Source organism: Hakea prostrata, chromosome 5 (genome assembly GCF_041222555.1).
Source record: "Hakea prostrata isolate BN-2017 chromosome 5, UWA_Hpros_2, whole genome shotgun sequence".
Lineage (NCBI taxonomy): Eukaryota > Viridiplantae > Streptophyta > Magnoliopsida > Proteales > Proteaceae > Hakea > Hakea prostrata.
The window spans coordinates 32,583,212-32,608,838 of record NC_142604.1 but is presented as its reverse complement, the minus strand read 5'-3'; the positions used below and the strand labels follow the sequence as shown (position 1 = coordinate 32,608,838).

The 25,627-nt window shown below is 37.8% G+C and overlaps 1 protein-coding gene across 5 annotated transcripts in view; it reads left to right on the top strand.

Annotated features, from left to right (window-relative positions):
• MED8 (mediator subunit 8) overlaps positions 1-23,953 on the top strand; it is a 91,684-nt gene extending 67,731 nt beyond the window's left edge. The window contains exons 10-13 of one of the 5 annotated variants that reach the window (XM_089155946.1): positions 3,973-4,179; positions 13,050-13,103; positions 22,188-22,251; positions 22,544-23,953. In XM_089155946.1, the coding sequence (XP_089012072.1) occupies positions 3,973-4,179; positions 13,050-13,103; positions 22,188-22,251; positions 22,544-22,755 (537 nt within the window). In that variant the 3' untranslated portion in view covers positions 22,756-23,953. Of the gene's footprint in view, positions 1-3,972; positions 4,180-11,629; positions 12,992-13,049; positions 13,104-22,187; positions 22,252-22,543 lie in introns of those variants that run through there. The other 4 variants (XM_089155947.1, XM_089155945.1, XM_089155948.1 and 1 more) reach the window with 4 other exon arrangements.
• The last annotated feature ends 1,674 nt before the right edge of the window (positions 23,954-25,627 follow it).

Below are 25,627 nucleotides of genomic sequence, written 5' to 3'. Positions count from 1 at the left end.
TTGAGAGTTCCAATTTTAATTGTAAGAGTAGATGATGGTTCTTTGCAGGGAAGAACAACCCTAATAGACTCTTTCACAAACTAGGAATCCGACCCCTAATAAGGGCTCTTCAATAACAGTAAATCTATGGTCCCACTAACATGCTGGACCCAATGACCCCCTAACTTGGACTCCACGAAAATTAGCTAAAATTACCAAAATACTGTTGGTGTGACCAGGGCCATAGGGCTTGGGGAAGTAATCTTAGGCCCTGTGCTGCCCATGTAGATTGTTTACAACGCATACCTTCCCATGAGTTTTTGTAGTAGTGGATCCTGGTGGGACATCCATGTACACCTCTTGAATTTATCTATTAAGGAAGCATTCTTAACATCAAGTTGTTGAAGATCCCATCCCTAATTTGCTACACATGAGTGCATAGCTCATACTACATTCATCTTAGCTAATGGTGTGAAGGTTTCTTGATAGTCCATGCCATAGGTCTAAGCGAACTGCTTGGCCATCAATCTAGTTTTATACATATCCACCCTTCACGGTACCGTCAGCCTTGTGCTTTACTGCAACCACCCACTTGCAATTGACAGTCCTCTTGTAGGTTAAGTATCCAGGTCCCACATTTTTTTTGGGGGCCTTCATCTCTTTGTTCATTGCTTCTTTCCAAAAAGATAGAGCTAGTTCTTCCTGCTAGGTCTTAGGAATACAAACAGAGGACAAGGAGGAAATAAAGGAATGGAGAGTAGGTGACAATGAATGTTATGTAACAACATTAGAGATAGGGTGCTTAGTGCATGCTCTTTGTTGCTTTCACAATGCAACTGGTAAGTCTAATGAGGGGTTGTAAACAGGAACAAGAGTAGACTCACCTTGATTAATATTTATAGGACCTGGAGTTGGTGCTTGCGGTTGGCTAGGGATGTTTGTTGGAGGCACTTCCACCCGTGCTGTCTTTTTCCTGGTACAGTAAACCTTTAAGGGAGATTGCCTAGTAGGCTGCTCCCCTTGCATACCAATTTCCTGAACCGTTGACCATTGTTCCTGTCCAATCACCCCATCTTTCATATGGGCATCATCAGCAATAATTTTCATTTTTTTAGTTGAAATGAGAGACTCCCCCTGAGGTAAAAAATAGGGAACATTTTCTTGGAAGGCCACATTCATGGTGGCAAACATTCTTCGTGAAGGTGGTGAAAGTCAACTTGGAGGGGGGGGGGATGAATAAGTTGAAACTAGTGACTTGCGCTTGTCCTTGCAAATAATTAACAATTAGAAATTGAAGTGCTGAAATAACACAAGACAAGACTTAAGGATTTATAGTGGTTCAATTCAAATTTTGAACCTACATCCACTCTCTTCTAGGCTCTAGCAACTCTAAAAAGAATTCACTAGTGTGTTCACTTTCAGTATGGTGGTTGGGAACACGTCACCTTCTATACGATGAAAGTGGTGAAAGCAACCTGGAGGGGGAATGAATAAGTTGAAACTAGTGAATCGCACTTGTCCTTGCAAATAATTAACAATTAGAAATTGAAGTGCGGAAATATAACAAGTAGACTAGACTTAAGGATTTATAGTGGTTCAATTCATTTGAATCTACATCCACTCTCTTCTAGGCTCTAGCAACTCTAAAAGGAATTCACTAGTGTGTTCACTTTTAGTATGGTGACTGGGAACACGTCACCTTCTGTACAATCCTTGATTCTGGGTAAGAGCACCCTATAGAATCCTAGGTTCCAAGTAAGAGTACCCTAAAGAATCCTTGCTTCAAGGTAAGAGTACCCAATTACAATTGAATGTATATAAAACAAAAATTCATGCACGTACTAAACTTTAAGAGATGGTGCTTCCCTTTAAATGGATGAATGCAAGTGAATTAGAAGACTTTAACAGGCCAAACTCGACCTTAAGCTCCAGAATTCAACCTTCTTTCACAGGAAGGATTGGATCACCAAAGGGATTTGGGTATAGGGGAGGCTAAATGGCTATATTCAATGCAGGGCAATGATGGCCTTTTTGTACCTAGGGATTTGTGTCAAAAAGCTATTTATAGCCAAAAGCTTGGTCAAAATTGAGTTCCAACGGATATAAAATGGTTGTATTTTTGAGTAGTGGGTTTGTCTTGGGCATCTCTAGTTTGACCTATTCCTTCTAGCCGTTTGGAACTAGCCATTATAGTATAGTTGGCTTATCAGGTCAGTTTCAAATTGATTTGTTCCATCGACCTTTTCAGGTTGGTGCTCAATCAGTAGATCTGGAGCTCAGATGGTATGTACTGTTAGCTCACTGGAATGCAACCAGTCGGTATGGTTTAATAGCCAATTGATCAGCCATCACGAAGTCCTTTGCATTTTTATGGTTTTTTAGGGACATTTGGGTAATTCCTTTTATACCCCTAGGGACTGACTTAATATGCCCATTTGCCCATGTGGTTGGTTTTCTAATATGCCTAACTTCAATTTTCCATTAATTTACATGTGCCACTCTCTATAATTGAATACATGGACTTTAAAGGTCTTCACTTAAGTCTTGGACATATGCTTGCATGTGGGAAAGTCCAACCCTTGGCCTTCCACTCCTTGAGTCCATGAGATCTTCACTTTTTAGTCTTTGGATTACTCTCTCTATTTGGTTGCTTGTCTTTGAGCATATCTTTAATCACACAAGTTATGGTTAGCTCATATGTATATGTGATTTTTATGATCAAAACATGGTAGATGGGTCTATTCCCTAACAGGTGGATGATAACACTTATACCCTTTTTGGGTGGCACAATATCTAAGAAAAATACACCACAGCATCCAAAGGATGATTTCTGGCAAAGGCAACACACCCAAAAACTTTAGGAGGAATGATGAAGGATGTAGAATGCAAAAGACGATGAAGGGTGTAGTATTGCTGCATACACAGGACGATATCCTAGTAATAAGGTAAGCTGCCACAGGTATTGCATCCCCCCCCCCCCCCCCCCCAAAAAAAAAAAAAAAAAAAAAGTAGTGGGACATGATAGAGAACATTACAGACTGTGAAACCTCAAGGAGATGCCAATTCTTGTGTTCAGCCACCCCATTTTGAGCAGGTTCGCGAGAGGGAGGTGAAGCGGAGATCTAGGACTGCCAGCGGTGGTTTGGCAGTGATGAGAAGGGTGGCAAAAGCTTGGAGGGCCGGCAGCGGTGCATCGTGGTGTTACCACGGGAAAAAGGGACGAAAAACTACGTTTTTTTCTTCTTCTTTTCCCCTCCAAGATTATCCTCAGAAGTGTGATATTGGCTCTGATAACATGTTGAAAGGTCTGAGAACGTTTGACTTGCGTCGAGGAGACACAATTAATCCTTATTTATATTAGTAAAAGAATACTATAAGAATAGAAACTCCTGATGTGGGATATTACTCAATAATATCCTACAGACAATTCTACCTTTTATACTTGGAATTTACAACATCGATTGAATAGCTCTTTCATCCTGCTTGATGCTGATCTGCATTAAAATGGCTGTTTGTGCCAATGGTGTCATCATTTTGTTGTCATACACTCATTTCCTCTTTCATTAGCAATGCAAAAGGAAACTTCTGTTAACATTAGCAGTTCATCTGTGATGAAGATGTTTGTAGTTGAATCCTAAATGGAATAATGGATAGGAGTAGACATGGTTGAAAATCCTTAAGAAATCTTGGTCAGGTTGAAATCAGATGCTATGTCAGTGAAAGAACTAATATAGTTCACCTTGTTTTGAAATTGTGGTTCTAACAAATCCACTTTTTGTCTAAAATTTGGCACTTTATACCCCCAAACGGCCAAGAAAAACTAATAACAAAATATGATGTTTCTGCTAAATTTTGTTATCTCAAAAATGTTGGTCTGTCTTAAAATGGCCTATCTGGAACAAGATTTAAAATACTGTGGGAGTAGATACTTGTTCGCACAGTACTTTGCCTCCATTATTTTTGTAAATCAAAGTAATATTATTCTTTTCACAGGTTCATGGACAGCATCAGATGCAATTTTCCCAGCCGTTAGCGCACCAGCAGTTCCAGAATAGGCAACTGCAGTCTGGGCATGTTCAGCATGGAATTGGACAAAGCCAACTCAATCAAGGAAATCTGAGGACTCATTTGAGCCAATTTACAGGCACTGGAAACAGTACTTTGTTCAATACTGCACAGACGTCACCCAATTCTCAAATGGTAAGATATTTGTCGACTTTTCCTCTTCCATCTTGACATTTACTTTTTTCGTATTGTTATTGACTAATTAAAATCCGAGTGTCAAGGAGTCAAAAGAATAAAGTAATGTAGTTTTCGCCTTAGGCAGGAGAGCTACTTCTTTTTAGTTATTTATTTTTTCTTGACATATACATTGGTGGTGTCCATGAGGGTTTTTTCTTGTATTTGTTGGGTTAACGTACTTAATTGGTTTGTAAGGGGTTGGAAAAGTAGACTGCAAAATATTCATTAGTCTGTTACATATTTATCATGTTGGCAAGGTGGCCACAGCACTGGAGGGGGCCCAAAAAACAAAGTTCAAGGAGCCTAACGCCACCAAGGAGCTTGGATGCCTAGGCATCGCCTTGAGAACAATTGTCTTTTATTTGATTGCTATTTAATTTTCAATATTTGGATTAGAATTTTAATTAATTACAAATGGTTGAGAATGAAATTTGTTCTATTTTAGTTGGATAGCAGTCATCATGGGCCTTGGTTTTTTAATAACTGGAAATGGGTGAGAGTGAATTTGTTCTAGCCTTGAGGTTACATTTTGGCTTTTAATGGAGTAATTTTATCTGGATTATCGATGTTACTTGTCTTCGTTTGAGTTGCGATTAGAATTAAATAATTTCAATTTTCGCCATGATGTGGGAAGGAGTTGATTCTAGTCAATGCTAACTGGCTGTGTTTTAATGTTTAAAGTAAGAAATGGAGCTTGAAGCCCAGATTTATGATTTGTTTTTGTGAACATGGATTCTTTGGTGGTTGTTATTCCCTATATGTTAAGTTGTCTTTTTATTTCCTCACATGTTGCTCAAAGCATGCACATCCAGCCATTCCAGGAAACCAAGTGCCCATTGAATCTTTCATGCTGAAGATAAACACTCATGCACTTGTCATTACTTTTAAATTAGATAGATGACTGCCCATCCACCTGTTAAACCTGTGTTCCTTGTTCCTTCTCCTAAAAGAACCCCATTTTCTTTGTCTTAAGAAACTGCCATCCATATACACTTTATGGTTTTAGAAAGAAATTAGTTCTCTCATAGCTGCAATTCGTTTCTTAATCCTTACCCACCCTTGAACCCTTATTTCTTGAACTTCCCTTTCTAGCCTCATTTAAAATGTGAGTGCCCCAATACATGAGACTCCCACCGCTGCAGGGTCTGATATGGCCAAATTTCCACAGCCTTCCCTTCTAGTCTCACTAAAAATGAGAGTGCCCCAACAACATGAGGCCCCACTACTGAAGGGTCTGATATCGGGTAATTTCCACAGCCTTCCTGATGTAGGTAACAAAACCCACCCTAAGAAGAGTCCCAAGGCCCAAAAGAAGTCCTAGGCCTACTGTCCAGCAGCATAAGTATATCCGTCAATACCTGGGGTAGTTTGGTCATTTTCACAGTCCTACTTGAGCCCAGCTGGGCATAATCATCATTAGGAGCTCAATTATGTTCTTAAATTATTATTTGAGTCTGTCTATTTTGAGATAAGTAGAAGTCCTATTTGATTTCTATTTTAATGTTACGTACTGTCAAGAGTCATTCTTATAGGCTATAAATTGACAGCCTATGCTTGTGAGAAAAGCCAGATTTGATAATACAATGATTGTGAGTTTTGTTGCGCAGCTAAGATCAAAGTGTCAACCATCCAGGGTTTTAGACTGAAGGAATTCTGATGTATCCAGGATTGGCAACTATAGGGCAATGCATAGTTTGGGCCCAAATCAGAGTGCTGGCCCTATAGGATGGCCGAACACATAGGGGGCAAAACGGTCATTTCTCCACCCCCTTTAAAGACCAAAATGGTTCTGAAAAATCCAGAATAATTTTAGGAGTTGGGATCTACATTTTGTTTATGAATTGAATTATTGGGTAGAGCCAGGATCTACTTTTTGTTTTTAATTTAGTTATTGATTAGAGTCGGTGTGTTTAAGAATCCTAGTTGGAATTCTATTCTCAATTGGATTCCTTGCTAGAATAGGAAGGTTACTTTTGCAAGTTTTATTTGTTTAGGAACTCTTCAAAGCAGGATTCCTTTGTCTAGTTTTGTTTTGAACTTGATTCCAATTATAAAGGGGAATTCTAGTCCAAATAGGATCCCTTAGTTGAGTCCAAGTAGGAAATATTAGTAAGGCTATAAATAAACTCACTTAGTTGCAACAAATCAGATTGGATAAAATTAATGGAAGAATGAGTTTCGAGACAGTGTCGTGGGGTCCAAGAAGGATCCGCACGATTTGAAGTTTGATTAAATTCTGCAATTTTCCGGCTTAGTTCCTCCCTGCAGCAGCCTTAGAGATCATCAAGTCCAAAGTCCAAACAATTGTCCACCTCAAGCTTCCTTAATCAAGCACAATCCCAGCCCCCTTCCCATCCCTTCCCACTATCCTAACCCTTGCACAACCCTCCCCCTTTCTCCCTCCAGCTTGTGGCAGCATCGCCTATTTCCAAACCCTAATTTCGCTCCATTACCAGCCTGCATCCCTTTGCAAGCCCTTTCCTGTCCCTCTAGAACCCCATGGTAGTCACCCTCCCTTCCCTAGACCTTTCCCTCACTTCTCCTCCATTCCTCAACCCATTCTCTCTTCTTCTTTTTTACTTGCGGCAGACTAGGAACCTAGAAATTCCTAAATCCTTTAAACCTTAGTTTTGGTTATCATTCATAATCCTTCATCCCTACCCCATCCTATCCTAGAATCACCCTTCTTCTAGCTCTGCCCTGCACTCAACCCTAACCTTAAACCTTAACCCTAACCCTTACCCTAGAAAATACAAAACCCTAATTTTAAGAACCCTAACTTTGAGGGACAATTCTGCACTTAAATATTCTGCTTTTCTGCTAAAGCAAAGTTGTTTCATCAAAATTTGGGACCCAAACCTAGCCTTGCCAAACCTTAAACCTCTTTTCTTAAACCCTAGGCTTTCCTATTCATTGCGCCAAGGTTTGGAACCCAAATCCCCTTTAGCTGCAGGTCATAATTAGCTTAAACTAGTTGCTGTCCGCTATGTTTTGACCTAGAACAGCAGGGTTTTAAACCCTAAATTGCCTGCTGATTCTTAGAAAAGTTCCTATCACTGGCCATCTATTCCTGGGTTACATCAAATTCTCCTTTGGCAGAATTGTTAGTCTGCCTTCACCTGAAGTGAACCACCAGGAGTCCCCTAGTAGAGGCTAAGTCTAGTTTGAGTAGGAGTCCAAGTTAGAGTAGGAGTCTTTTAAAGAGTAGGTTTATTTCAAGGTGGATTCACTACATATTGAGTTTAGTCTGAGTTCCGTTTTTGTTTGGCTATAAATTCAAAGCCAGGGAATGAAACAAACCAGATTTTATTATTGAATAAAATTATGAGAAATATAGCGAAGGAGGGTTCAAATGTGTTGAAGACCTTGAGGTAGGGTTTCCGAAAGGAGGAATTTCGGAAACCCTGCGGCAGCCCCGTTGTGACTTATTATTATCAAATTTCAAGCATTCTAGTAGTAGCAGCCTCTGTTCTTCACTCCTTCAAGTTCCAGAAAGTAAGCATAAATCCCCACCCAAATTACCAACCCAGGCCTCCCCCAGCCCTCCCCTTCTCTCATCCCTGCTGCATTCTTCTGGATTCTTCTCAACCTAAAAACTTAAAAACCCTGCTGTCCCCTATCTCTAACCCCTAGTTCACACTAGGAATAACCTCAACCCTAGCCCTGTAGCCTTCAGTTATGGCAATTTGCATCCCCCCACTGTAAGAAAAACCCCAGAATTCAACTACACTTCATGTGCAACCCAAACCCTAGACCTAAAATAGAAGTTGCAGAAAAATTAAGAAAGACAGATTTAGTTTGAAACCCCAGACTTGTTAGACCTTATTGACTGAATCTACAAGTCAATTACCCTTAACCCTAGCTGAACCTAAACCCCAGAAACCCTAGCCCCAAGCTGTAAACCCTATTTTCCGTTAGCCATAGGCTCTTAAAACCCTAATTGGGTCTACTATTTATCAATGAACCTGTAAAAGTGATCCTTCCCTCCTTGGTTGACATCACCACCTGTCCATATTTGGTAACCATTCAGATCATCTCATTCATCTTCTCTCGTCTTATACTGTTGTTTTCCTATTTCCCCTCCCATTGGGCTCTACCTTTTCTTTCCGCAAAACCCTAATTTCCATATCTCTCAAACAGTCCGCCAGAATTCCCCTTCATAGATCCACAAGCTCTCCACTCTCATCAACACTCGACCTCTGTCTCAGCCCTATCACCTTCTAAAAACGCTATAACCTTGAAACCCTAAATCCCCAAAACCTTAAAAACCTTAATCTGGAGTTGAGAACAGTAAGATTCAGACTTTTGTTTCAAGCCCTAGACCTATAACCCTAATCTCAGGCCCTGTACACCCATCCAAGAGACCCAAAAGCCGTAAACAGCCTTGAATTCATTAGGAGCAGGGTTTTGTAACCCTAATTAGATTGCTGATTATGAAGGGATCGTAGTTTATTGGTCCTCATCTCATTGAGGTTACGTCACTTTTGGTTTCATTCTGTAACTTACATATGCAATTCAAGACCCCAGACAACCTACCATGGAACAAAATTCGAGCTATATGGTCGAAATATCACTCGAAATGCCTGCAAAATTTGAAAACGAAACGAAATTAGTGGACAGGCATGAAAAGTGTCCTGTATCATGTTGTATAGACCGATATACGACACAATATTTCGGCATACCATATTGAGCCGAAACGATACACTCGTAGCCTTTAAAATGTCCAATTTCGAGCCATTTCGACCCCTATCGCTAAATTTACCTGTTTCGACCCCTATCACCAGAGACATTTCGACCCTCTTTTGAATTTTTTTTTTATTTCTCTTGCTTTCATCCCTTTTTTCACCTAATTTCTATAACTCAATTTCATTCAAATACTAGATTTGCTCCTCCATTTGTGCATTTTCTCAAATCTTGCAAGGTGAGTAACCAACTTCCTTATTTTTTTATTTTTGTTTTGTTTGTGCCTTAAATCATCTTAGATTGCTTCCAAATTTAAGTATGTTTACTTTAGAGTGTTGATCTATAAATTTGTAGTGTCAAAATTATATTTTGATTCTTCCTACTATTTTTTTATTTTTCTGTTATTAAAAATTTATATATATAGTACATGTATGAGCTTCAAATTAATGTATGTGAGAGTTGAGACACCATATTGCTGTTATGGTGTTAAATTAATTTTTTTTCTGTTAATTATGTAATTTTACTGTATTTAATATATAATTAAATAATTAAAAAAAATATTTAAATATTAAAAAATAATTAATTTCTGTTTTAAACTTAAAAATAGGAGAGTATTAGTGGAAGCATGTATGCAATTTTTGGAGCCTATTGTGGATATTTTTAAGATAGTGTGTATTTTATATATTTTTAAATTATTTATTTATATATTAAAAAATGCTTATATAGTTATATATATATATATATATATATATATATATATATATATATATATATATATATATATTTTAATTTTTTTTAATTTTTTAATATTTAAAAATAGGAGGCCACGTACAGAGATGCAATTACTGACTACGTCCAAAACTATATGGGGCGAACATCATGGGACTTATATTGTCATTTGTATGGGATGCAGACGGAAGAGGGAGACATTGAATAGAATAGACTTGTAAAAACCAAACATTGTCGCTTCTTCTCATATGTAGTATATACTTGGAAAGTTGGATGTTACATTTTCAATGGTTTTTTAGTAAACTTGTAGTTCTATAGTGTTTATTATGCTTGAAATAGGTAGTATGCAAGAATCCAAATCAATTTGAGTGCATTTGAGGCTCGAAATTGAGTTTTCAAGAGTCAGATAAAAAGTATCCAGTTTCGGTCGAAATTTCGACCTTTTTGAAGGTCAAAATTTCCATTTCGATCGATACTTTTTCCTTAGACCCTACACAGTTATTTTCTTAGGTAATATTTTGTTCATCCAAAGGTTTAGTCTACATCCTCTAATAAGGATGGAAATTGAGCATGCCGGTGTACATATTTTACTGTTTGGTGGTAGGCATCCTATATCATAAGTCTTCAAATGACTACTTTTGCTGGATCTAGCATTCTTTCAGTAGGTATGATTTTGTAGAGTTTCCCTTCCTACATCACAAGTCTTTGAATTACTACATTTTCAGGGACTAGCATTCCTTCTTATATTTTTTCTGTTGTTAGCAGTAACACTACAAATAGTATACTGAATTAAAATCCTACCCAAAAAAAAAAGTATACTGAATTAAAATTTTGCTGGATTAAGAAACATGAAACAAGTGAATTCTATTTTAGATAAGCAATTTGGTTTTATGCTAGAAAGATTGATGTACAACCTGGGCAGAATCAAACTGGCTTCATTGGACCAACCGAGGCAAGTCAAACCAGTCCAGCAAGTCTTAGACAAGAGGCCAAAATACTGTTCAAGTAAACAGTAACATGAACAGTGTTATGACCCCTTGTTTGGGTCTTAGTGAGAATATTATTGGAAGATTTGATTGGACCCACTTGAATCTACAGCTTTGGAAAACTTAAGACTTCATTTGATTCTATTAAGTTCCATTTTAGCTCTTTCCTAAGTTTCTAAAAGTCGGTTTTTATTTTAGTATTCATAAATGTGGGTGGATTATAAAAAGCCTAATAATTTTAAGATTTGTCTTAGCTTCTAATTGCAGATTTTTTTTTTCCTTCTTTTACGTCCAAATCTAATTGCAGATTAAAAAGCTTTTATTTTTGTTATTTCTGGCAATACTGGCTAAGTAACTAAACAAGATATAGTTTCTATTTTACGATTGGTGATTCTATATTCCATGGAACTCAGAGAGCAAGTATTATCACCCTTTAAATATATAGTAGGTTGTTCTCGGACGAGTAATGAATTATAATTAGTGAAGCTTTGCTTTGAGTTTATTCTCGTCTCTTGCATGAGTGATAAGAAGGACCAACCAGCCAAGGCCTTGCTGTGAGATCTAAACACATAGGGCTGAAGGAGCCTTGCTGTAGAGAGCTGAATCCACCTATCCTTGCCTCCTTTTTTTCTTGTTCTGTCTGACATTACTGTTGTTGAAGCGCTGCTGCTGCTGTTGAGATCATCAACTGGGAATTTTTCTAATCAAACTGTTGCTTTACAGTTGCTGCTGGACCTCTCATTCAAATCAGATGACTGTGAAGTTTGATTGCTGAATCCTCCCTTCTTGTGCTCCACTTTAAATATCTAGATAAACAACTAACTTTCTAATTTTACTCCCACCTCAATATCTCTCAATACAACTATTTGTGTGGAATGAAACTTGCAGCAGTTTTTAGCCACTATTATGAGCTTAATTCTAAACCAGGCTGATCGTACTTCTGAGTAGTATTTGGTTCAGACCCTAGTATATTAAATCCTGGTCCTACATCTCATGCTCTCATATTGCAGGTTAAATGGGGCTAAGTCATCCTTGATTACGTTAAAGATCCTACGTGGAGGCATCTGTTTGGAAAGATGTAGAGGGGGAAATAAGGATTTAGACACGCTCTGCAAACCAATCTGGAGACTCTTGAAGAGAAGGATGTCTTGTAAATACATGGACATAATGAAAAATTTTGAATATTGAGGGGGTGACTAGCATTAGAACAGCAGGGAGACTGGACAGTGGATTCCCAATCTTAGTTGTGTTGCACCAAAAGTCAGCCTTAAGCCCTTGGTATGTTTTTGTGCTTATCATGGATGACTTAACTAGAGGCATAAGGCCCCATGATATGTGATTGTTGCATATGAATTGTCTTGATTGATGAGACTTTGCTAGGATAGATCCAAATTGGAACTATGCAGATCAATCTTAGAGGCAAAAAGTTCGAAGACTAGTAGACCTAAGACTGAAGATCAGACATACAGTGTTGCTTTAGCAACTCTGAGATTGTTTGTGAATTAAATATTGGTGAGAGGGAGATCTCTCAAAATGTTCACTTTAGATGTCTGGAATCAACTGTAACACAAGGAGGGTGACATTGATAACGATATTGCCTAAAGGATTATAATAGGATAGGTGAAGTGGAGGGGTGCATCCAGAGTTTTGGTTAATCAGCATATCCCTTGAAAACTGACCAAGAATCTGGGCTGTGATATAGAATACTGTATTTCAAATTTCTGTAGATGATGTATGATATAGAATACTGGGCTGTGAAAAAGTATTATATAAGTAAAACTTTGTGTCGTTCAGATGGATGTGTCAGAAAACTGGGAAGGATAAAGTAAGGAGTGACCATATTGAACATGAGTTTGGAGTAGGTCTAATCCATGATAAACATAGAGAAAGCCATTTGAGGTGTCTTGGTTATGTGCATAGAGGCCTTCAGATGCGCAGTCTGGAAGACCAACCTTATTCAGATTGTGACAGCCAAAAAACTAGGGACAGGCCTAAGATAACCTTAGGAGAAGTGATGAACAAAACATGCTTACATTGGCCTTGTTTCTTGGCATGCCGTCAAATAGAGCTGAGTGGTGAACGAAGAGCCATGTGGCCTTCCCACCTAGTTAAACTCTCTTGTTGCGATGCTGTTGTTGTCATTTAACACCATTTTCATGGCCTAGAACAGTATATTGGGCAGTTATACAGCGTATGTAGCTTCAAAGGGTTGATACCCAGAGTTTGTGTTGGTTTCTTAAGGAGGCTGCAAATGATAAACATAGTGTCGCATGATCTAATGAACTACACCATGCTAGGGAAATTCATTAGAGATTTTTGTTTTTGAGAACTTAGTCTGTGTAACTTGGTCTGTGTTTAAGCATTTGTCAGAACCAGACAGAATTGTTGTGCCTTAATCTTTTCTTTTCTTCTTTTTGTATTCTATTTCAGATTTCAAACATGTCTGCTACAATGTCATCACAATCACATTTACCTCGAGTGCAGGTCAGTGTTCCATATGCTTATTCAGGCTCATAACGTAAATGGTAGCTTTGTTAGTTCATATCCTCTGTGATTTTATTAGGAAACAGTTACTTGGGATTTTAATATATTATTATTAAGATGCCATAGTAAGAGGAGATTCTTTGGTTTATTTATGGTCTTAAATCTTGAGCTGCAAAGTAGGGTATATAATACTCTTCTATTTGTACTCTTTTACACTATAAATACAATTGGGATCTCATGGTATTCTAACCAGAACCGTTAACCTGGTCTTCTCTTGGACTGTGGTTAGCTTTCTGTTCTTATATTTCTACTGGTGTTCCCTATTTGATGTACCTTATGGTATTAGAGGGTTTTGTTCAGTGTTTGGCAGCCTCAGTTCTTTGCTTTGAGAGACCATGCTTCTTTTTTCTTTTTTTTTTTTTTTTTTTTGGGGGGGGGTGTTCTTGGGATGTGCAGTCACCATAATACAAAATTCCCTCGAAACATGTGAAATTTTGAGCGAAATTTTCCATTTTGAAAAGCTCAAAATGAAACTTGTATATACTGAAACGAAATCACATGTTTCGATCGAAACCTATGAAGTTTCGTCGAAACTACCCAAAACATCGCAAATTTCCACAGCCGGGTTGAAACCCGGTTTGACCAGTTCGACCAAGTGGTTGTTTGACTTAAAATCATCTCTTTCGCACAAAACTTTGCATTTTGTAGAGTTTCATTCGAAGCAAAGGCGGAACCCCCAGTCGAAACTTGCTTCCCCCCTCCCCCCTCTATTTCGAGTCTTTTGAGGTGATTTTAGCTAATTTTAAGCATTTTAATTCACTCCTTTGGTGATTTCGACACTTCTTGGTGGCTATTTCAAGGTTTTCAAGCATTTTGCAAGGTAACCAGAATTTTCCCCCTTTTTAAAATTTTTTTCTTTGTTTCATGGTCAAATGATGTTGGAATCTTTTGAATTTAATATATCTTGTCTCTAGTAGCTAGATCTACACGTAAGTTGTTGGATTTGATTTTGGAAGTGTGAGATTTTTTTTTTCTGATTTTTCATGTCTTTAATAATTACTAATAATTATAAGTAATTATCTTAGATATTTTTAGTATTTGAAATTTTCCTTCATCCAAGAGGTCTTGGATGGCATGTCGGAGTAAAAGACAATTATCGGTGGCATTCTGCTGATGATAAATACAATAATGCTCAGGCTTATACCACTTTGGTTAATATAATTACTTCGTGTTTGAAGTTTTGAACTTAGAAGTTATATATTAAATGTTATGTACTTAAATTTGTAGTGTATATGTTGGAAAACTCTACATTGATGTAATGTACTTTGAATGTGTCATTGCTTTTTTATTTGCAAAATGCATGTGCCAATGTGTACTTTATTTTCTAATTAGCTTATTTATATGCAGAGTCTCACTCCAAAATACTCCCTAAAACCTTTTGAAACTTGAAGGAAAAAATCCCAAGTTTCCACAAGGTTTTCCATGTTTCGACCTAAAATTCCCATTTTCATAGGGTCAAAACTTGAGTTACCCTTGAGACTTGGACCATGGCAGTCACTTATTGCTGCAAATGTCTATGATGGATTCCTAGTTTATACAATGTAGCATGATAGGGGGATACCATGGACGTAACATGATAGGGGGAGTGCTCTTATCGGGGTTAGCTTATTGGTTTAGGTTGTTAAGTTATTAGTGTTCTAGTCAAAGTGAGAGTCTCCTATTAAGCTTGAGGCTTAATTAGGTAAGAGTTATGAGTTGTATTCTTCTAATATTTTCCCTTGATTTGTTATAAAATGATATATTGGCTGGTACAGTTAAACATAGATTTTATCACCTTTACCTTTTCTCCCATTGTTCTCTCAAGTCTCAACCTCTCTTTCTTCTTCTTTCTTCTCTTTACTGGTACTGGTTATAGATTTTGGGATTATTTACATGTTATCAGAGTAGTAACGGTGCCTGGTTCTCTCCGTAAAAACTGTTTCAGATGCCGCTTTGTTCGCCTAACCGCCTTGACAACCATGAATATATGTTCTTGTTATTCTCCAAGATGGAGTCTTTGATTTGTATGCTCCAGTTTGAGGGGAGTGTTGAGATTTGTGCAAGTTCTGAAGCAACAACCTTAGTGCACAAGTTTCTATTTTGGAGAGCCAACTTGGTGCACAAGTTTTGGAGAACCAAAGTTTCCTTTCTACTTAGTTTCTATTTTCAGATTGTTACTAATTTTCGTACTTTCTATTTTAGTTGCTTTCTATGTTGGTTATTTTAAATTTTCCTAATTTCTAAATAACCGAAAGTGATAAATCCAGACAGAAAATACCAGTGTAGGATTTCAAGAACAGTCTCCAACTGCAGGTTTTATTTTAGGTCACATACTGCAAAATAACACCCGAAAAGGCTAGGTCCGATTCTCATCAAATCAGTCTTCTTAAAACCAAGATTTGAAAGAGTCTCCAATGAAAAATTCAGAAACATCACATACCCGATAGAAGAGTTCTGCTCACTTCCAAAATTGCAGAGACTTGACTCTGTGCTGCATCAGATCAAGAATCAGTCTCCAATCCTATCGGCTGAAACAACACCAGAAAAGAACAGCAAAATTGCTGCTCCAGAAAGAAAGCCAGTTTCAGTAGACTTTCTAAACAACGATTGCAGTAGACTCTCAAACCAGTCACTAAAGCTCCATCAAATTATTGCAAAGGAGGAAGCAAACACAGAGTTCAGCACAGGATATTTGCAGAATCCATAGTCCTGATGCTCTGATTCCATCTAATTAGTAGAAGAAAAAAAACAGAGGCGATAGATCTGAAGAGTAGAAGAAAAGAGAATACAGAGAAATCAAGAGAGAAGAGATGATTGGAGCCTCATTTTTGTTATGAGGTTTTCCAAGATGAAGTCAGTTAATTAATAGACTAACCATCAAGAATTACGATAGGAATAAAAGAAGAAAAAGGAATTCTATGCGAACTCAAATAACAGCTACCCCAGCACTAACTCGACCCCTCTTTTTATTGTTTTCCAAATATAACCTTTAACAATGAATTGAAATTTGAATTTTTTTTATTGCTGTCGTGAGATACAATGATATAGCATATCCCTTCCCCAATTTGTTCCCTTTCTTATGTGATTTTTTATTCTCTCAATAATATATTTTTTCATTCAAGCTATTTGTGGTCCACTAACCATTGAGCCAAGGACTGCCCCTTCTAAACTTCAGAATCCCTATCCCTAAATTTTTTTCTGTTCTCTCTATTTTTGTTTTCCTGAAACCCTAGCCAATAAAACCTATGTCCAGCCCAAACTATCCATTAGAAATTCACCCCGTAGCCTATGCCTATCATCCCCTTCTTCTAATCAAAGATTATACATCAAAATGCCATCAACAACCCGTGGTTCTTATGCCTTTCTTGATTTCTGGTGATCCCGGCAAAAACCAAAATTCCTATTTAGACTACACCAGTTTAACCATTAGAACTGTCCTAAACTTTAAGGATCATCTATATATACCATTACCAAGTTTTCTCTAGGTTTCACCCTATTCCAATAACTTTCATCTCATATCTGGAGAAACTACTCCATCCATCCATATACCCCATTTTTAAGTCTCTCCAAAACCATCCAACCACTATAATCTATTCTTTTATGTATCCCATTTAAATTTCCTAGAATCTTATAACCCTGGACCCTTACCTTTTGAGTTAAGATCTTGGGAAGGTGGTCCTAGTTGAACCTCGTCAATTTTAGGTGCTTCACTCTCCCATTTAGTTAAGTTTAGTTAATTTAAAATTTATTTATTTCTGAATTGGGATTATGTTGGAGATAAAAATGCTTTCTTACATGAGGTGTATATGGAGCAATCTCTAGGGTATCTAAGGGTGAGCTCAACACATTTGTAATAATAAGATTTCATTACTTTACCTTCTGTTTTTCTTGGAGACAATGTGAGCAATGATTTGAGGAGCCTAGCTCCATGAGCTCTTCTCCCTCTTATCCCTCTCCTTTGCCTCTCTACCACCCAATTCCTCTTCTAGAATCCAAACAATTGTCCTCTCTCTCTCTCTCTCTCTCTCTCTCTCTCTCTCTCTCTCTGTGTGTGTGTGTGTGTGTGTGTGTGTATATATTTCACTCCTATAAACTACTTTTTGACTTACCCAAACTTTTTGCCTTGAGGGCGACTCCAAAGTTGCCCTCTACCCCCAACAACTACTACGTGGGTTGAAAACTAGAAATCATGTTTGGTCGGTCACCCCCTTTGCTCCAATCATGGTGGGAGATCTCGCCCTCGAGTGAGATCTCACCACTTAAAAAAACCGAGATCTCGACTGAAATGCTGAGACCTCAGTTAAGATATACCAATTTTTTGGCGTAAACTCGGTGACCCATCTCGGTGAAGGGCCCCGGTTGGGCTGAAACTTGGTATTTAGCCTATTTAAGGCCTTTTGAACACACTGGTGACCTTGGATTTGTGAGAAATATGTCTCCTAAATGACCCTATGTGTAAAACCGAAATGCTGTGAAAAATGCAAGGTTAGACAACATGTAATGTGGAGATATCAAGTAATTCAAGTTATCAACTATCAAGTATCAAATACATTAAACATCAACCTATCAAAGAACTTAAATGTTTTCAAAATTTTACAACCATAAGAAGTTTTAGCTGATCTTGCTGATGCTGCTACAACAGCCTGACCCTCCTCAGAAGACATGTGGTCAGCCACAACATTTAGGCCCATAGCAGCAGCAATGGTAGGATATGGCTGCCCTTCTGGCCCATCCAACATTGGGCCACCTCGATCCCTAACCTATTGATATATAATATCATCTTCCTCATCCTTTACGGGGGCTCGTGAAATATATCAGTCAACTGAACCAGTTCCCGATTTTCATCATCCATATCATCTTGTATGTGCCTTCACTCAATCTCATGTTGTAATGCACATACACTAAGTCCTCAAGCCTTTTACTCCCCAATCTGTTCCGTACCTTACTATAGATGAGCGAGAAGGTGCTCCAATTCCTCTCACAACTAAAGGATGAGCAAGTATGTGAGAGTATTTTAATTGCTATGTCCTGAGATTTGCCGAACTAGTTCCATATAAAACCCACCAGTTAGCTGCATAACCAAATATAAGAATGCATTGGGCAAGTAAATCTTAATACTTATATAACTTATAGGTTGGTGGATTTATCAGTTATCACTTATAGAGTTATAGACTTTATAGTAATGTACTATTTGCCAGGATCATTTTTTTGCCTAGTTGCAACCGCAGAAGGCTTTCCAAAACTCCCAGAGGAATCCCTAAACTCCCTGATGTGTACACCAATTGTTCAATTATTGTACTTTTACTATTGTATATGCACTAATGCAAGAAGTTGAAGAAACAATTGAATAAGTTCTCACCTCTCCATTAATTGTCCCCTGCATGACGGGATTTGGCACAAGCTTCTACACCACGTCTTGCACCACATTCATCAACCTTACATTAAGCCCCAGATCATTATTGTAATGGTACTTTGGGTTGAGGTAGTAAGCTTGTATTGTGGAAATAAAACATTTGGTTAGTGATTTGGTTGTTTACTTGTTTATAAATTATAAGTTATAAGTTATAACTTAACAAATTAACAATGTAAATTGAAGTATACAACAAAATCTGAATTACTTCAAAGTGACTCACCAGCCAAGTGCAAAGGATGCATCAAGTGCGTCTCTCATCTATCATCGATGATCCTCTTGTAGGATTTGAAGGAGACAGATGCAACAGCTCTAACCCACTCTTTGATTTGCTGGAGGGCAGCATATATGTGGGGCATTGTGGGCTTCTTCTCCGAATCCACCATCCTTAGAACAAACACAATAGGCTTTAAAATGCCCAATGTCCTATTCAATTGCCTCCAAAAGGAATCATCAGCAATGGTTTGTTGAACTACTACTGCATCAGGATGGCTAGATCCACGCCAATTAAACCACTTCTCACTTGCAAACATGTCATAGACCCATCACTTTCTTTTAGAAGCTTTTTAGAGCTACATAGTTTGTGGCAAATCTAGTCAATCCAAGTCTTGACTAGATCACCCTTACAGTGGTTCCTCATCATCTTCAGCACATAACCATGGTTATAAATAAAATTATCCTTTTAGCCCTATCAACCACAGCATTGATTGACTTCATCTTCCCCAAGTCCTTTAAGATAAGATCAATCGACTGTGCTGCACATGGTGTTCAAAAGAGGTGGATCTTGCTGCTCTTCTTCTTCATCAACATTTCACCAGCTTTCATGAATTTAGCGCTGTTATCTGTGACAATTTGGACAACATTGTTTGGCCCTACCTTAAGGACCAACTACCTAAGAAGCTTGTACAGTAGTCAAGCATCTTTGATTTTATTTGAGGCATCCACTGACTTAAGGAAGGATGTCTTTCCATTACAGCTCAACATGAAATTAATGATGGACTGTCCAGTAGGACTAGTCCATCCATCAACCATCACAATAACACCATATGTTGTCCATCTTTTCGTCAATGAACCAATGTATTCCTCCACCTCCTGCTTCACCTTTGGTAAATATTTATTCATTACTTCCCAAGCTGTTGGGCCTTTAACCCCTACCCTTGCCCTAGCAATTGTATTGATCATCCCCTGATAGTATGGTGTTTTGGCTACATTGGCTGCAATGTTGGTTTAGAGCATGAATTTATTGATCATCAACCTAGCTTCCTCCTCCCGACTACCTTCTCTACATCCAGCAAACATACATGGAATGCTTCTTTGATAGGTGTCTTAATGCCTGAAGAGGGAGGGGTCTTGGTCAAATGCGGCATCATAATGTGCAGTCTTCCTCCTCCTTTTAGTCCTCTCACTTCTATGAAAACTATGTCTAGGTGGCATGGATGCCCCGAACCACCTACTCCTCTTGTTTGTTCATATTGCCTCACACTCTCAGCATGTAAGGACTGTCTGCTAGCTTCCATTGCAGCCTTCATCTATCTCCATTTGGCTCGTGACTCAACACCCATAACCCTCCTCCTCTCTTCATCGTTGCTTGACTCCTCATCAACATCAAGAATAGGTCTAGATAGCACTGTATCCTCAAATTCCCTTTGCTTTTGTGCCATCTTGTCTTTTTTCTATTTCCCTCCCCTTAAAGTTGCTGCAATTGCTTTTTGCACTTCATAAGGAACCTTAGGACACTTGGAAACATCTTTATAACCACCAGCCAAATGTTGCTTTAATCTACCAGTGCCGCCACTCCCACTAGTTATCATTTAAGATTCAAATGTACAGCATTGAAAGTCTGAAATACATAAATGAATGTTCCCAAATAATCATTAAAATAACTTTTAGATACATAAAAACATGTAAAAACAATTTATAAAACAACAAAACACACACTTTATTCTAAGATAACATATATACAGTGCTCAAACAAACATGTTTTGTATTTTTAAAATAAACTACATAATATGAGCATCATTTAAAAAAAAAACCAGATAAATTTTTAATAACATATTATTTTTTATAATTATTTTATGTAAAAATAATTTATAAAACAACAAAACACACACTTTATTCTAAGATAACATATATACAATGCTCAATAAGACATGTTTGTATTTTTAAAATAAACTACATAATATAAGCATCATTTAAAAAAAAAAAAAAAAAGATAATTTTTTAATAAAATATTATTTTTCATAATTATTTTATTTAATTATTTAAATAAAAAAATAAAAATAAATACAGCAATCATGATAATCAAAATATCAATACATGAGATTGTAGCCCTTTAAATGTAGTTGAACATAAATAATAATCACATTCATATCATAAGTATTTATTTATAATCTTTAATTTTAATTTTTTAGATAATATAATTTTTAAATACGGAAATTCAAAATAAAAATTAATAACAGAAAATTAAATTTTTTTTCCATGAAAGTATAGATCAAAGCTTGATCATCAACATATATTTATACCACACTCATACAATTATTGTAGAACCTTGTATTTGAAAAAATTCAAATTTGGGAGAAAATCTTACATTTCTTGAAGATCACTTGAAATAGGCTTGAATCACTTGAAATATGCTTGAATTTGTTGTTGTAGATGAGTTGATGATGTTGCTATGTTGAATCCCCAACAAATTCCGGCCAAAAATCGAGTTGATGATGTTGCTATGTTGAAAGGCAAGAGAGAGGCGAGATATGCCTCTCTCGAGCAAGACAGGGGCTTTTTAAAGCCTCTAAAAAGAAGCCAAAAAGTGGCCGTTGGCGAGATCTCGCGAGATCTCCCACCATGAATCACATTGTAGATTTATATTGCATGGATGTTGAGCCATTCATTATTTTGGGACATGAATTGGTCAGTGCTTTGGTCCAAATCTCTAAGAAGGGTTATTTTTCTGGAAATGATCGAGACAGGACAAAATTTAATTTCATTTGCATAATCTGACTAGTGCGTCTTTTATATTTTCTAGAGAAATTTTCTGCACACCCCCAGTTACCCCCTAATATTAGTGCCACCCCCTGAGCTATTCAATTTGTCAGACAGACCCCCTATTTCTAACACTGCTGGTCTCAGTTGGTTTTTACATATCTATTTCCAATATTACCCCCACATCCTAATTTAAAAAACCTATTCATGATTAATATTTTCCAAACTATGAGGATTTATGATTGTGAGAGTTAAGTTGTCACATACGGCCAAGAGAGGAAAAAAGAGTCGACTGGGTTTTTTGTTAAAGGTTATTCTTGTCATTTTGAAATATTTCACTTGCTTATATCAGCAATTAACTAAGATTTCTTAACAGCAGGGGGTGTCTTTGATATATTTTACATTATAGGGGGTCTGATTGATAAATTGGATAAACCAGGGGGTGGCATTAATTTAAGAGGGTAGCTCAGGGGGTCGCTGAAAATTTCCCTATTCTCTATGGGAGTAATGACTGGTTAGTCCTGTCAAACCTTGAAATGACCTTTGTGATATGGTGTTTGATTTTAAACATTGTATGGTGTTTTGTTTCTGAGATTTACTACTGGGTCTTTTCTATTATAACTCAATTTATGTACTAACAATCTTATTACTGGCAGCAGTTTGGGCTTTCTGGCAGTCATGCTCAGCGAAGTCATGCATCCCAGATCCTAAGTGACCCAAGTATGTGTTACTGATCCATATATTTTTCTCAAATTTTTTTCCTATTTTCTATATGAATTCAGTTCTGCAGTTCTGCATGATACTTGGAAAGAAGCCTAAAGAGGAAAAAAAGCAGAAAGATCGGTCATCTGCTTTACCTGCCCTAACAACAGCAGGATATGTTTGCTTGGCTCATAATTTTGATGGTTATCTAGCTCTGATTAATCAAAACGAGTGAATTCATTCGAATCCAGAGTAGAGATATGGATGTAAAACTTCCCTGGTTAAATGCAGTTGTTACTTTACATTGCAGTGTTTAACATGGGGGTGGGGAGTCCAAGTAACATGATGCAGATGCAGCAGCAACAGCAGCAGCAACAGCAGCAGCAGCAGCAGCAGCATGGTGTTCAAAGTGGGTTTGGAAATATGCCTGGCAATTCTCAGAATCTGCAGCCTGGTGTTGTAGCCCTGCAGAATGCATCCCAAAATCCCAATTTCCCACAGAGACAGCAAAGCCAACAGTAACACAAACACCTGAAGGTTATTTATGCTCAAACCCTTCAGAGGAGGATTACAATTTGAGGCAGCGGCTGTCTCCTTATCCTTATCAGGGAATATCAGGATGAGAAACTGTAATTTGGAAATGAAATGTTTGATTCATTTTGTAATCTATTAATTATGAGGAACATCTCCATCTCAAGAGATCATTGGTATCTTGTAAGTAGGCATTATGCCTTTCTATTACTGTCTTTTCCTTTTGGTGACTATAAATTAATTATGTATCAATGGCAATATCAGTGAAATTGCTGTTAAGTTTGTGGAATGGAATCACATCCTTCGATTTGTACTTTTCTTTGTCTACCTCAACGAGGAATCCCCACGCAATGGAGGAGAAAGATGCAAGGCTATCAAGACGGAAAGGCCCCACTACAGCTAATGAGTGCTTTTAGCAGGTTTGTCACAGATGTGGATTGAATCCCTTTAAGCTTACCTGATTTATTAAATCGGTTGTTGGTCAGGGTAACTTCCTGGAGCAAAACCGCTCTGAAACAGAAAATTACTTTGTGGGCATATACAATCATCGTTGTTAAAGAAAAGCCATTCCTTTCAGCACAGCCGAACCCTGAGGCAACTGTGTTAGGAATGTGAGCTTTTGACTCAAGTTTAGGTATAACAACTAAGTTGTTGAATTCGCGTATGAAGAAGTAGGTTAGCGCCAAAGCAGAGCTGTTATAGTGGTTGAAATGAACACCTCTTAGTGAAGAGGTCGTGCATTTGACTCTCGCTGAGGCATATTAATATTCCCATTCCTCGGCTTAATAAAGTCCTTTGTACCAAAGAAAAGAAGAAGTAGATTAGCACGATTAAGCAGTAATTCTACTTTACTGATATCAACTGATGTTGATCTTTAGTTTACTTGCGCAGATTTTAAACTTGGCGTGTGGCAAGACTAATCATGAAACATACCATGCTAAGTTTAAAGCATGACTAGCATACTACATTGGCACACCGCATAGTCCATCCTTGATTTCATGGAATACAATAGAGTAGCAACCATCAACTAAATTTTATTGTATCTTTTTGGAGGATAAAAACAAATGCATTAAATATAACAAAGAAACACAAGATAGTTGGATTTCAATAGAACCTCTAGGCCCTAACTGCCTTGATACTGAGCCAAGAACACCATAGTTCGAAGAATCTAAAGCAGCAAGGGGTACGGGATGTTACAGAAAACCACAGCCGATAAGTTCTGTGCTAATGGTAATAAGAGCTTCTTTTGGTAAGATGCTAGTGTTAATAAGATGGATACCCACAGGCAACAAGCCCGGCAGACTATCAAACTTGGGCAAGAAGTCCTGAATTTGTACACCCCTTGTTCCTGCCACACCCAATCTATCAAATCACGAATCATGCTTACATGGTGGGGCTTGTGGTGCTTTCAGTTGGATGTATGTCACGTGAATTCCATTAAATCTGAGTCACTCAAGGCATGAAACAAAACTGGTTTTTCATTAAAATAAACTGAACCATGTATTGAGCGGTTGAATTTAATAGAAGTCATGTGGCATGCATCCAACAGTGGGCACCGCACCACCATGTCAGATGCAGCACACAAGTAACATTCATCAATCACACCTCCTTGTCAATAACCCAAGCTACCTCGGAATGATTACTAATCAAATAAGTCATCGATTCCATCCTCTTAATGAAGGAATCCAAAAGCCTGCAATTACCAAAACAATGTTGTTACTATTTTCGTAACTTGGACATTGGTACAACGGTGTGAGAAACATGGTCACGACTCACTAGAAAGAGAGATCACGCCCCATCCCCTGCCTTTTTTTTTTTTTTTTTTTTTTTTTTTTTTTTGCTTTCCAATTTTTTGAAAATTTGCCTGTAGTCCTCTTCCCATGTGTTGAAATATCAGCACTTGCACCGCTCCCCCACCCCAAAAAATAAATAAATTTTTTGAAGATTCCCCTATTCCCTTCCCAAAATTTTAAAATTTCCCCTCTGACCCTCTTTCCATGTGTGAAATGTCAGTATTTGGGCTCCGATTGGAGAAAATTTTGAAGTAAATACAATGGGTGCAAAATTCATTGGGTTGTGTGTGAAATATCAATACTTGGACCCTCCCAATATTAAATCTTGGCTCAGCCCACTGTATCATACACTTGATACTGAGAAAAACCAATTGAGCCACTCTTTGTGCCAGTTAAACTTGATACAAAAGGCAATACAAAGATCCAATACAAAGTCAGACAAAATTCGGTCGGCCTAAGGGCCCCATAGCCAGCACATGCTAGCCCTTTCTTTTTTTTGGTCAAAAGTTCAACACGTCATTCATAAACTTGAAAGAAAATATAGACACAAACACCAAACAAAAGCTAAGGGATGGGTCAAGCCCAATAAACCCTTAGAATATTGGTTGTGACAAACACAGAATCAGAAAAACATAGTGGGTATGATATACATATCGACCACCACCGCCTGCGGAGACACACCACAAAGGCGGACACCGACACAGACATAAACACTCTACAAGGGCTTACATACCACACGCCTCAAGGGCGAAAACAGAGCACGCCACAAGGGTTGGATACAGAACACGCCTCATGGGTGAAGATAGAACACGCTAGAAGGGCTTACGTTCCACACGCCTCATATGCTAGCCGTTTAACTGCTAAAGAACATATGCCAAATTGTCTCATGGGGAGAACCACACACATGACAAGAGGAGTTATTGCCTAACCTATTACATGATCCCATTTGGCAAGCCTAATCTCCTTCCATGATTGTGTTCTACTCAATCACACTTTCCCTTTAGTATTGATTCCTTCCCTATTGTATAGTTCTACCAGCCATATTGTCGCACAACGAGAACGTGTCTATC